At 33.3% G+C, this 13,347-nt stretch overlaps 1 protein-coding gene across 4 annotated transcripts in view; it reads left to right on the forward strand.

Annotated features, from left to right (window-relative positions):
• The window catches only part of MTF2 (metal response element binding transcription factor 2), a 75,092-nt gene extending 62,572 nt beyond the window's left edge, over nucleotides 1-12,520 (forward strand). For 3 of the 4 annotated variants that reach the window (XM_005878978.2, XM_014550035.1, XM_005878979.2), the window contains 6 exons: nucleotides 1,475-1,542; nucleotides 3,250-3,420; nucleotides 7,577-7,682; nucleotides 7,811-7,863; nucleotides 7,975-8,079; nucleotides 9,804-12,520. In XM_005878978.2, coding sequence (XP_005879040.1) covers nucleotides 1,475-1,542; nucleotides 3,250-3,420; nucleotides 7,577-7,682; nucleotides 7,811-7,863; nucleotides 7,975-8,079; nucleotides 9,804-10,161 — 861 coding nt within the window. In that variant the 3' untranslated portion in view covers nucleotides 10,162-12,520. Of the gene's footprint in view, nucleotides 1-1,474; nucleotides 1,543-3,249; nucleotides 3,421-7,576; nucleotides 7,683-7,810; nucleotides 7,864-7,974; nucleotides 8,080-9,556; nucleotides 9,630-9,803 lie in introns of all 4 variants that reach the window. The other variant, XR_001364548.1, reaches the window with a different exon arrangement.
• Nucleotides 12,521-13,347: the final 827 nt, after the last annotated feature.

The raw sequence follows: 13,347 nt of genomic DNA on the forward strand, positions 1-13,347 counted from the left end.
ATAATCATGTGATGTTGCTGCTAAAAACTTTAACCTAATCTTATACTTAGACATGATAGCTGCTGTCAAATATTTGAAGATCTATCTTGTAAAAGAGAGAATAGAAGAGTTCCCAAAAGGAAGTGTCATGCACTCATTGAATGGGCTGTCTCAGTAGGTGCCTCATCAGCGGTAATAGTAAGGTTGAATGACTATCAGTACTATAAAAAGATTGCAGTATATTGATAGAAGCTTGAATTACATGGACATCTAGGGTCTCTTTCAAGCTTTAAAGTTTGATTCTGTTATTTTTACTTTAATAGAAATTTTTTATCGTTAGACACTTCACAGATTACAATAGGAGAAAGTGATATGGAGGAATGAGCACGAAACTGCTTCTCTCCCCTTTTAGCACCTAACACATTGCACAGAATTGGCTCTCAATGAATAGTGAATGGACTTATTGTCAATTGGGTTCAGGTTCTAGCTCTCTCACTAACCAGCCATGTGAATTTGAGCAGTTCATTTAATCTTTATATCTGTTAAGTAATTAAGAGTTGGAGTAGATGACTTTATGTCTTCTACCTCCAGCCTTCTATGTGGCAGATTTGCTTGCTCTCTTTATTTGAAGCAGTTCTGAGATTTAGGAGTTTTACCTGGTAAAGAAGATAATTTGCAAATAAAAAAAAAAGAAGAAGATAATTTGCAGAATTCTTAAAGTCAGCTGTGATGTTTTGGAAACTTTTTTTTTTAAGGTTTTGTGACTTTAATTGAGGGTGGTACTTTTATGATTCAGAATTTTTCTGCTGTTTCAACTTTGAAGATTATACAGAAATGACTACAGGAAGCCCTTTTGAAACAAAATAGAATATTTTCTAGAATTTAATATTTAGATTTTTAAATCATTTGAGATCATAAAAATTACTGAGGCAATTTGGATTTTAGGGCTGGCTAAAGTCTATAATTGTTATAAACATAATGTCCTTAAATTTCACAGTTTTTAAAGTTATAGAAATGATTAGTTTACTAATGTTAAAAGTACTGGGAAATAAAATGGTATGTTTCTCATTACTTTTTATACTCCCTATTCATATCTAATTAATACCTATTAGAAGCTTTTATGGTTGATATTAAAGCAAATTCAAATATATTTTTCCCCCAGGTTATAAAATTAAAATAAATTTAATAATAACTAATATAATCCCATTTTTGTGATGTTACACAGTTCATAGTTCTTTCAGACATATCATTTAATCTGCAATTACTAGTAAAGTAATTAGTTCAGGATTTATATTCTCATTTTTATAGGTAAGAAAATAAGCCTTTAAAGGTTAAGCAACCTTAGATCACAGAGCAGCTTTTCATTAAGACCTGGAATTAGATCTTCTATCAGTCACTACCCTTTTCTTCTGCATTATATTGCCTCTATCTAGCACCTGTATATTACTAATTGATTAAATTATACTACGTTAAATTGTTTCTTGATACTTCACAGCTGGCAGACACACCAAAATCTGAAAGATATGAGCATGTTCTGGAGGCATTAAATGATTACAAGACCATGTAAGTTGATTTATTTTATGTTTCCCTATGAGGGAGACATTTATTCAGTATAAGGAATAATGGCATTGTTTAAGAATTGTGGGATTTGTGTATAGAACTAGTACATACAGTTTAAAAATTTCTAATGTCCTATTCTCTCTTAGTTAGAGTAGTACATTGATTCTCAAGGATTGGAGAAGGGAAGAGCAATCCTATAGGAATGGGGAATGGGAGGTGGCATATGAGTATCTCAGGGGAATTTGGCCTGGTCAATTTGTGCAACCAGTAATGATTTGTTTTTATAATGCAATCTACCTAAAGTAAAATAAAATCTTGTTAGCTGGTGGGAATTTGCATAAGGTAGGGGAATATATTGTAGAGAATGTGGGTTTTTAAATGAGGTCTTTTATGGTACTGAGATTAGTTATTGCCTCTGTTATAGAAAAGTAGTATCAGTGGTCTAATTGATTTCAGAGAGAGAGAGAGAGAGATAGAAGCATCAATGATGAGAGAGAATTATTGATTGCTGCCTCCTGCACACCCTGTATTGGGGATCGAGCCACAACCTGAGCATGTGCCCTGACCGGAATCAAACCATGACCTCCTGGTTCATAGGTCAATGCTCAACACTGAGCCATGCCAGTCGGGCAGTGGCCTAAGTTTTTTATAATTAAGTGATATTGCTTGATATTTTTTATCTAATCTTTCCTTTTTAAAAAACCCAACATATCTATATTTCTTTAAAATATTTTCAAAATACATAGAAATAATTTTTTAAATGTGTATGCTAGCTCCAACTATTGAATTACATTACAAAATTTTTATAACAAGTTTGCTGTTTTTATACTTAATAGCATTTCCTCATTTAAAAAAAATGTTATAATTACTAGTAGCTAGATCTTTAGGCCAGCTCAAAAAGCCATAAAGTACATGAGCAGTTATTGTGTTGGTAAAAATACTTTATGGGACAGGGAATTCTGTAATCCAGTTTAGGGTGCCAGAAATACATGTGTTCCTATTATAATAGAAATGGGAGCTTCTCTTTTTCAATCCTACATGAAAGTGGAAGAATAGTCCAAGCATTTGGTAGTGGTTCTTGTTGCTAGGCAGGCAGAGCTAAGATAGATTGGGGTGTTTTGGAATAAGGACTTTAAAGGCTCTTACTTTTCAGAGCATATTATTCAGAGACCCAAGCCCACACTGAAATAACATTTCTCTGCTCCAGGTTATTTCTAGTTTCAGATCTGACACACACGCTATTCTTTGTATTTTCTTAGACTGTCTTTAGCAATGCTGTTACCTACTACTTCCCGACCAGCGTGTCTCGCAGATACACTCTCACGTGAAATTCTTCTTGTCCCACACCTTTTTTTGAGATATTTTTTAACAGATGACACTAAAATATGGAAAAACATACTAGACTAAGAAGACACCACTCTATACTCTGCTTTCCTCTAAAAAGTTAGATGCCATGTTTCAAAAAGAAAGGTGGACATGTGCACATCTCTCATCCTTCGGATGCTATCCTCCCTCCCAATTTTTCCATCATAACCTACTGTGGACTGGCTCTGGGGCAGATAAGAATCAAAGAAAGCAAGGGAAAAGGTAGTTTTTGTAGTATTGGGTGGACTTTCATGTATGAAGACTTTATATCTGAAAGTTGAGTTAGGGTCTGCCATGTATATTGTTCAGTTTTTAAATCTTTAGTTAATTTTTTTAAAAATTTAGGTTTATGTCTGGGAAAGAAATAAAGAAGAAGAAGCATTTGTTTGGGTTGCGAATTCGTGTTCCTCCTGTGCCACCAAATGTGGCGTTCAAAGCAGAGAAAGAACCTGAAGGAACATCCCATGAATTTAAAATTAAAGGCAGAAAGGCATCCAAACCTATGTCTGATTCAAGGTAAAAGTTGATCTGTGGCTTAGTTTTTTCTCTTTAGCTTATTTGTAACTAAAAATGTGTGTTGTTTGGTCTCATTAGTATATTTGAAAGTACAAGTGGTAGTTACCCTGATTTGTTTTACTGTGTATAATTTTTTGCTTAGATAAGGTACAAAGAGTTAATACTAGATGTTTTTTCATTTATTTCAGATTTTAGGTTTTCCAGGAATAAGCACTATTGACTTGGTTAGCAAACAATTGAAGTGCTGGCCTGTTTATTTATTTTTTATTTTTCATTTATTCATTAATTCCATTTAGCATCTTACTAAGTGTGGGGATATAATAACAAACAGGACAGACTTCCTTTCTGCCCTGATGGGGTTTACATTATGGTGAGGAAGAAATGTGATAAAAGTAAAATAATTATAGATCATGCTAGTGCCATTTAGGAAATAACACACAGATTTAGACTGTACTGGGATGGATTGGGTCAACCTAAGAAGGAGGTTTAAGGAAGGCCTATTTAAGTTGAAACTTAAAGAATAAAAATGACCTAATAATTTGAAGAACAAAGGGATGAATACTCCAGGTAGAAATAACAAGTGTGAAAACTGTGAGGCATGTTCTAGGAACTCCCAGAAGAATTTTGGGGTAAGAATGGGGGGTAGAGAGTAGCTTCAAAATGTTGAGAAGGTTGAGTAGGGCATGATCATATAGAATCTTATAGGTTTCATAAGGACTTTGGGTTTTCTATGAATAATGGGGAACTGTTTAAAGATGTAAGTAGATTGGACTATCTTTTGAAAGTACCTCTTTGGATGCTGTGTGGAGAATGGATAGGTATAGAGGTAAGAATAGAAGCAAGAGAAAATGAAATTAAGACTCTTGAAGTTGTCTAGGTAAGAGATAGATGATGCCTGCTTGTATAGTAAACAGTCTAATGGAGAGAGAAAATAGATTCAGGAGAACTATTGGAAGAATTTATTGGCTATGTGAATGAATTAAATTTATGAAAGAAAGGGAGGAATGAAGTTTAACAAATGCCCAGATTTCTGGCTTGAGCAACTGGTGGGTGGTGTTATCTGTTTCCAAGATCTGAAAGAACAGAATTTGGCAAGGTGAATGAAGCATTCTTCTGTTTCATACTCATTGATTTTGAGATAACTAAGTGATGGTGATGATGTTAGATATAGGCAATTGGGTGCTCAGGAGAGGTCAGGGCACATAATAAAAATTTGGAAGCCATGAGACTGAATGAAATTCCCTAGGGAGCAAGAGGAAAGAAGAGAATATGGCCTAGAACAATGCTCTGATACTATTTAGAGATTTGGGAAGAGGTGAAATAAATGAAGAACACAAAAAGGGATGATCAGTGAAATAGGAAATCAGAAAAGTTTAGTGTCATGAAAACCAAAGAAGGGTACTGTTTCAAGAAAGATGAATGCATTAAATAGTATTGAGTGTTTTTAAGAGCTGGGTTAAGATGAGAGAAAAATGTTTGTTGGATAAGATAGCATTCTTTTATTAGTGACCTTGACAAAACCAATTTTTTTTTTGAGAGGTAAAGATAGAAGTCAAATTGAAGTGTGTTAAAATGTGATTGAATCTGGCACTGTCCAATTGACATGTCAAAACGGGTTTTTCTGCAAATAAGAAACATAGGGAGATTCAAAATAATGATGATGATAATAATAACAAAGGAAATAATCTTTAAGAATTCTGAATGAAAAGGGAGAAAGTGCAAAGGGTATGTGTCCTCAACTCTTAGAAGTAGTTTTACTGTGAAGGGAAATAGATAATGGAATGGAAGCTGAAGAGGAGGGAGTAATCAAGTGATGGTTTTTTAATAGATAGAAGATAATTGGAACCTGTTTTTGTGTGCTAGTAGGAATGATGCATTGGAGAAGAGATTGGTATAGGAGATAGGGGAGGTAATTAAAGATATTGTAAAGTCTTTGAGAAGCCAAAAGGAAAGGGATTTTAGAGTCCAAATGTGGGAGTAGCCTTTGGTAGGAGAACTTAACGTCTTTCTGTTGAAATGAAGTGAAAAAAGAGAAGATAGGTACAGATGCTGGTTTTATTGTAAAAGTAAAATATTGCCATTTGGAAGATGACTAAAGTTATTGACAGATAGCTTGTATTTTCTCAGTGAAGTAATAAGTCAAAGATAGCTGAAAGAGACATTTAAGGAGCAAATAAAAGTATGAGGTAGTCATTTTGGAGAGTGAGAAAATGTAATTCCAGAGGGTTGGCAGTGCTTCATATCTATTTTGAGTTTGTAATAAAGTAGATGGATTTGCCATTTGGAAGATGACTAAAGTTATTGACAGATAGCTTGTATTTTCTCAGTGAAGTAATAAGTCAAAGATAGCTGAAAGAGACATTTAAGGAGCAAATAAAAGTATGAGGTAGTCATTTTGGAGAGTGAGAAAATGTAATTCCAGAGGGTTGGCAGTGCTTCATATCTATTTTGAGTTTGTAATAAAGTAGATGCTACTTCAGGGTTGTTGTTGTTTTTTTTTTTTTTGAAGGAAAGAATACTATCACTTACAAATTTTATTATTAATCCTTTGCTAGCAATTGCCCATATGATGAATTAGAAAAAGGTTTGCACAAACTTTCTCATTCCTATTATGATTTTGATAGGACACTCTATCTGTGGTAGCTATCAGATTTTCATTTGATGCTACTTGGTAGTGGTTCAACGTTCTTTAAAGGCATTTTTAGTTACTTCTGGGCCCTACGTATGAAGTGTGGTCCTTTTAATGTGAGAGTACTTTCCTTAGTCAGGGGTCGGTCCTTAAGAAATTTTCTGTTGATCATCTTCAAAAAAGAAAGTGTGTGTCCTATCCATCTTAGCCTTGAGACTTTTTTTTTTTTATATATTTTATTGATTTTTTACAGAGAGGAAGGGAGAGAGATAGAGAGTTAGAAACATCGATCAGCCGCCTCCTGCACATCTCCCACTGGGGATGTGCCCGCAACTCAGGTACATGCCCTTGACCGGAATCGAACCCGGGACCCTTCAGTCCGCAGGCCGACGCTCTATCCACTGAGCCAAACCGGTTCTGGCAGCCTTGAGACTTTTGATTGCAGTTATGTTCCTCTAGCTTCCTTACTTGTACTTCCACCTTTATTCTCCAATCTTAATTTGGTGTCTGGAGAGGTATTCTTTCCTACTTTTCTCCATTCACCTCTTTCCATCTGTATCTATAGTATTGTTCATTTTTTTGTTGTTGTTTTTAATTGAATTTTCCTGGATAACTTTCTTATAACACTTAACCCATTTAATTAGCTTGCTTGTATGTACATTTGTCACTTTCTAACTATTTTGTTAACCCATTAGCACCGAGAACATCTCGGTATTCCTATTATGTAATATCCAATTTATATGGTAGATAATGTTGAATAAGTGAAATAGATGTTTTGTATATTGATAGTTGCCCTTTTCTTCTTCCCTTGTATTAATTAGAGGTGTCCTTAACTATTGCTTTTTTCCTTGCTATTTGCCTTTATGTCTCAAAATGGTTTTCTAGATCTTTCTAATTTTGCCCTTTGAACGACTCATTCACTTTACCCTCTCCCACCGTGGGCTTCATTCTCTTTCTGATTATCATCATTGAAGAATGAATATGTATATATAAAATTTAGGTATATACATCTAAAGGTAACCTCTATTTATAATTAGTATATTTTAACATAGTTACTTCCTGGCTCTGTGGGTTTAACTACTGAATTCCTAATTACTTTTAGTAATAAATCCTTGAAACATCCCCCAGGTACCCAACTACTAGTAACAACCTAACCTATATAATGGAACTTTCAGGAGTTTTGAACTTTTCCATTTGAAATAGCTGTTTCTTCATTTAAAAAAAAATTTTTTAGGTAGTATGTATTTTTCACAAGCGTATTAAAGAGAATTTTCTTAAACCTTTCATATGTGAATATCTCTTAAGTCAATAAATACTTATTTAAATTAGAAAGTATTATTTGTGCATTTGGCCAAACTTATAGATTCAACTTATATTTATTTTGTTTTTATATTATCATTAATATAAAAATAAAATAAGCATAACCTAATTATTACATAGAGATATGACAGTGTATATTGTCCATTGTTTTTGTTGTTATTGTTCTCTTTATGCAGAGATTAAATACATAATGATTTTATTTTTCAGGGAAGTAAGCAATGGCATAGAAAAAAAAGGAAAGAAAAAATCTGTAGGTCGTCCACCTGGTCCATATACAAGAAAAATGATTCAGAAAACTGCTGAGCCGTCTTTGGTAAGAGAATAATATGTTTGTATATGTTCTCAGAGAGGAAAGGTGCTTGAAATGGCTGAGAAACTAGTATCTTTTCAGCTTACTTTAGAATCATGCTTTTTAAATATATATATTTTTGTATTTTCCAGGATAAGGAATCAATTTCAGAAAATCCTACCTTGGATTTACCTTGTTCTATAGGGTAAATAGAAAGTTACTTTCTCCTATCCTAAGAACTTTCTTTTGGGGGGGAATTAGTATTTCTATTGTTATGTAATATAGTCGTTTTACCATTTAAATTCTTTTGTCTCAGGAGAACTGAGGGATCTGCACATTCATCTAATACCTCAGATGTGGAATTCACGGGTGCTTCCAGTGCAAAAGAAACTACCTCGTCTAGCATTGCCAGGCATTATGGGTAGATATTTTATGTTCTTATACTTTGTTATTTTTCCTGTAGTCTCTTTTTCTTTGTGAAATGATGATTAACGACATATTTTCCAATGGAAAGTGATGCAAGTATGTTTTTCACCTTTTGAGAAGCAACCAATATGTCGATGCTTTAGGTTGTTAATATTCATTTGAATAATTTTGCTTTTTAGAGCACGAACATTCAAATTTTTTAGAAAATTGGCTGTGTGCACTGAGAAAAGAGGCACACAAATGTTTATAGTCTGTGCTCTTTTCTGTGAGACTTTTTTATGCTTTTCTTTTAAAATATTTTTTAATATATTTTTATTGACTTTTTTTTTTGAAGAGAGAGAAAGGAAGGGAGAAGGAAAGAGAGAAGCATTGATTTGCTGCCTCTTACAGGCCCCCTACTGGGGATAGAGCCTGAAACATAAGTTCTTTTGTTAGTAAAAGGATTTTTAAACTCAGGATTTTTATAAATAGCAGATTTCTTTAATGTTTTGCATAACCTAAACTCTTCAGAAGAAAAACTTTTCCATAAAGTATGACTCATCAGTTATGAAAAGTTTTGTTTACTTGGGGTCAGAGTTTCGAGCTTCCAAGTTTTATACTTCTCTTTGTTTAATTTTTGTTCACAATTAAAAAACTTGTGTAAATTATATAATATTCTAAGTATTTGAAGGCTTAAAATGTAACATTTTTAAATGAATCATGAACAATTAGGTAACCTATTTTTTGGCATCTTATCAAGCATTGTGCTAAGCTTTTTACATATATTATCTTCTTTAATTCTTAAAACAGTCTTTTGAGTTGTAGGTCCTGTTATTTCCATTTTACAGATAAGGAAACTGAGACTTAGAGGGTTTTAAGTAACAAGTCCAAGATAGCATGTTTAGCAAGTGTAACAGAGCTGGTATGTTAACTGTAGTGTGATTATAAAGTCTTTGAATTTAGCAGTTGTGCCCTATTCTCCCTTTGTTATAAGTTCATAAAATCATTAAATTTCTGAGCAGAAAAGGACCTCAAAGATGATCTAGTTCAACTCCTTCACTTAATCTTTTCTCTTAAGAGAACACAGAAGATAAGAGATTTGAATTTGGCCAATATAACAAGAGCTGTACTCAGGATTGCCTGACTTCTAGTTTATGCTTATTCCAGTTCATTTCCTTACTTTACTAGGCTTAGAACTGGTAATAAGACACGCTTTATTCTAGTTTTACCATCTGTTTAAGCACATGGAACAGTGTCTTGTACATGTTGTATATTTGCTGCACTGAAAGAATGAACTGGCTTTCTGGGGGGTGGGGGATGTTAATGATAAGATTGTATATTTGCTGCACTGAAAGAATGAACTAACTGGCTTTCTGGGGGGTGGGGGATGTTAATGATAAGAGTGTTGACAAAACCTGACTTACTAATAGGGTCCTCTTGGTAAGAATTTGACTCGGCCTCGTAATCCAAAAATTTCCTTTGATTCTTTTAAGCTTAATAGATCATAGTTAAGGAAGAAAAGCTCTTCAAAAGTCAGCCCCAAGAAGGTGATGGAATCTAATGAAGGCGAGTGATGATCCATTTATATAGCATTTATTGTTTTGGTTTGGCTAATTTTATGTCACCAGGATATATACTATAACAGAGTGATAGAAAAAAATAATCAGAAAAAACATATAGTATGGGCAGAGGATACTTTATAAACGTAGTGGATAATTATGGTCTTTTTTTCTTCCATAGTTTATCTGACTCCAGAAAAAGAACTCGTACAGGAAGATCTTGGCCTGCTGCAATCCCTCATTTACGGAGGCGGAGGGGTCGTCTTCCAAGAAGAGCACTCCAGACTCAGAACTCAGAAATTGTAAAAGACGATGAAGGCAAAGAGGATTACCAATTTGATGAACTCAACACAGAGATTTTGAATAACTTAGCAGATCAGGAGTTACAACTCACTCATCTAAAAAACTCCATTACCAGTTATTTTGGTGCTGCAGGTAGAATAGCATGTGGTGAAAAATACCGAGTGTTGGCTCGTCGGGTGACACTTGATGGAAAGGTGCAGTATCTTGTGGAATGGGAAGGAGCAACTGCATCCTGACTGTAGGACTGAACATTATGTTCACTGCACTCTCATTTTCTATAGGTACAGTTCAAAGCCCTAAAGGAGTCTGGCTTTTACTATCTTTCTTAAAAAAAATGTCAAAAAATTTCACAAAACAAGATGATACTAGCCTTAATGTGTATCTGTCAATGTTATGGATATTGTCATAAAAAGATATCTTTTAAAAATCAAACAGAGACTTAATTTTTTAAATCTTAAGATTTGTAGAATGTTTCTAGGATAGGATATTAAAAATGATTCAAACCCATGCATGGTGTTAGATAATTTTTCTAATTATTCCATTGAGTCAGTTTTTGTGATGAGTGGTTATCAGAGCAAACAGATTCTGTAGTTAGATAGCACAAGTATTTGAAAAAATTGTCTGTTTTGTTACCAAAATGTTGGAAAAAATTTATTTCAATATCTTTTAGATTTCATAAAGTGCAGTGTATATAATGCCTACTAAAAGACTGTAAAATATTGAAATTTTCTTTCAAGCAAAGTGTAAAAATATATATTGAGCCTGTAAATTGCTCTGTGACTAGACTTCATTGTCGTCTTAATATATTCTTTGCATGTGCATATATATATATACACACAGTTGTGTATGTATATGTGTGTGATTATGTGACCTATGCAATACAAATTATGGGAATGGGCAGCTTTGGAGTATATATCCCATAATTCTTTTTTCAGGAATAGTTGCAGTATTTACACAGCAGCATTTCTTCTCAGGCTTTTATTGGGTGCTGTTGCTTGCTATGTATGAAGAGAAATGTGTCAAACAAGTTTAGTGTGCTCTGAAGAAGGGTGTGGACAACATTGTTCATGGGCTTTTAGAATGCTTTTCTCTTTCAGTCCTTGTAACTCAGCTGTTCAGTACCTAAAACAAATTCAATTAATATGAACATTATCTCCTACTAGAAGTAACGTTTTCAAGTTTTCACGGCACATTTTGATTGTAAATGTCTCTCAGTTTTAACAGTAAGTCTATAGGAGTCCTGTGAAGATTCCTGAAATGTCTGTAGTAACTGTTAGTCATGTTGAATAAGTGTAGTATGAACAAAATATTTTATTGCACAGGGTTAACAAACAGTACGTTGCCTGCCACGGCTAGTGCTGTTTTTTTACAACATTACCTCTTGTTTTTATAAAATGTACCAAGATTTAAATTGATAATTTTATTTTACATGTAAAAAGAAACAATTTCTTTTATCACCAGTGTTAGAGTTGTCTTCTGTTTATTTTTGTTTCGTTTGTTTGTTCTTTTTTAGCCAAAGAGTAAACAGAAAAATATTCTTATTTTGGTGGCTATTCATTTTATTCTTAAAAGTGATTGGTGGATTTTAGCCTAAAAATTGGGGAATTTGCTGCCAAAATGAAAAATATGTAAAGCGTAGTGATTACAGAGCGGTAAAAATGTGGGTTAGTACTTATTTATTCCATTGATTGATTATTTGACTGTTTATAATGAAAGTTGCTTTATTTCTTTAAACATCTTCAAAAGATGACCTTTTCTTATCATACTATAGCCAAAAGAAGCAGAGAACATTGTTGTCCTGCATTTGGTTCCTGGTTGGCCAGGTATAAATGAGCTTTACAAAAGTGTGAATTAAAACTGTCATTTCTGTTTACCTCCACCAAAACTTGATTTCCCCCTAGCTATTAATTTAAAGTTGCCTTTCCTGCACTGCAATATTTTGAATAACACAGAGTTTGTGTTGATTTTGAATGTTTGTTTATATCTAGGGGTAATGGAAAATGTAAATCCCGTGTAACCTTACTCACTCCACCTGTATCATATTATTTCATTTTCCCCAAAGTCCTTTAATTCTAACTGAACACCAGCAGTATTTTTAGAAACTCTTTGGCATACTTGGAAGATGATTTATTAAGCTGAACTGTCTTTAGACGTAATTATTGTGAATGTCTGTTTTATTTTATCATGGTGGTTCACATGGCTCTGATGTTCAGTTTGTATTTTTGGAATTGCTTTACGTAGAATTAAAACAGACCAACATTAAATGTGTGTATTTTTTAAATAGCTAATGAGTTTTGCTTCTGTATTTGCTTAAAAATACACACTGGTGCAATAAATGACTACTTTTATTTAGCTCAGGGAGCTAAGGATTTTCTAATTCCATTGTAAATATATATGTTCACTTGAATCAATCTTTATAAAACTTCGCTTTCATTTTTCTCTTGCCCCCAAATAATAATAATTATTGCATGTTCATCTTAAACGATCCTAAAAAACCTACCTGTTAAGCCAGTTTGTATTCTTTATATTTGAAAGACAGTATACCTCCCTCTCTCTACCCTGTCCCCAAATTAAAAAAAAAATTCAGACTTTCAACTATGTTTTTTTCTTACTTACAAAGAAGGTGTCAGGGTTCATATAAAAGGATTTTTTGTTTTTTTCCTAGAAAGCTTTGTCCCTACCTAGGCTACAGAAAGAAAAGATGTACAATATATCATATATATTATCAATAATATATTGATATATAAATATATCAATAATAATATCATACTCATTTAATTCTTTTGTTTCAAACAAATACATTTTTATAAATACCCTTGTAATAAATAGTAAATATGGGTTCTTAGGCTTTTAGGTGATCAAACAAAATCACAACATGAGCTATCAGGGTTATTTTAGAAATTCTAATGTAGGGGTAATGAAGTCAGTTCTTGCTAGGTATATTTTATTACTAAATGTTCAATAGAAGTGTGAATGTTCACGGATATGTGAGTTGATGGGGGTACCTCTCCTTTTTTATTTTGCAAGGTATGTCGAACTAGGCATGTTTGGTTTCTATTGTGTATACAGAAGATTTCTATTATGTGTTGGGGACTATAACTAATTCTGGGTTTTTTTGGGCTACTTGATTTTCTGCTAGGTACTAATAAGTTTTTATTGGAACATAATCTGACTTGCATTGTTATAGCAGATTGTTTTATAATGTGGTTCTAGAGGTTTTTGAATGAGGATGTGATGGCAAAGGAAGATGTGTGTGCAACTTTGGGAAATAGAAAAGAAGCCTTCTTTTATGGGGATGTTTTCCTCTTTAATGATATTTGAGGATCTCTATGAATACACACTCCCCAAAATCTCCTTTTGTTTTTTCTGTGGTAGTTAATCAATCATGTGCTTTCCTCAGGAAAATAAAAACTTGACAGTTA

Source organism: Myotis brandtii, unplaced genomic scaffold (genome assembly GCF_000412655.1).
Source record: "Myotis brandtii unplaced genomic scaffold, ASM41265v1 scaffold58, whole genome shotgun sequence".
In the NCBI taxonomy this organism is placed as follows: domain Eukaryota; kingdom Metazoa; phylum Chordata; class Mammalia; order Chiroptera; family Vespertilionidae; genus Myotis; species Myotis brandtii.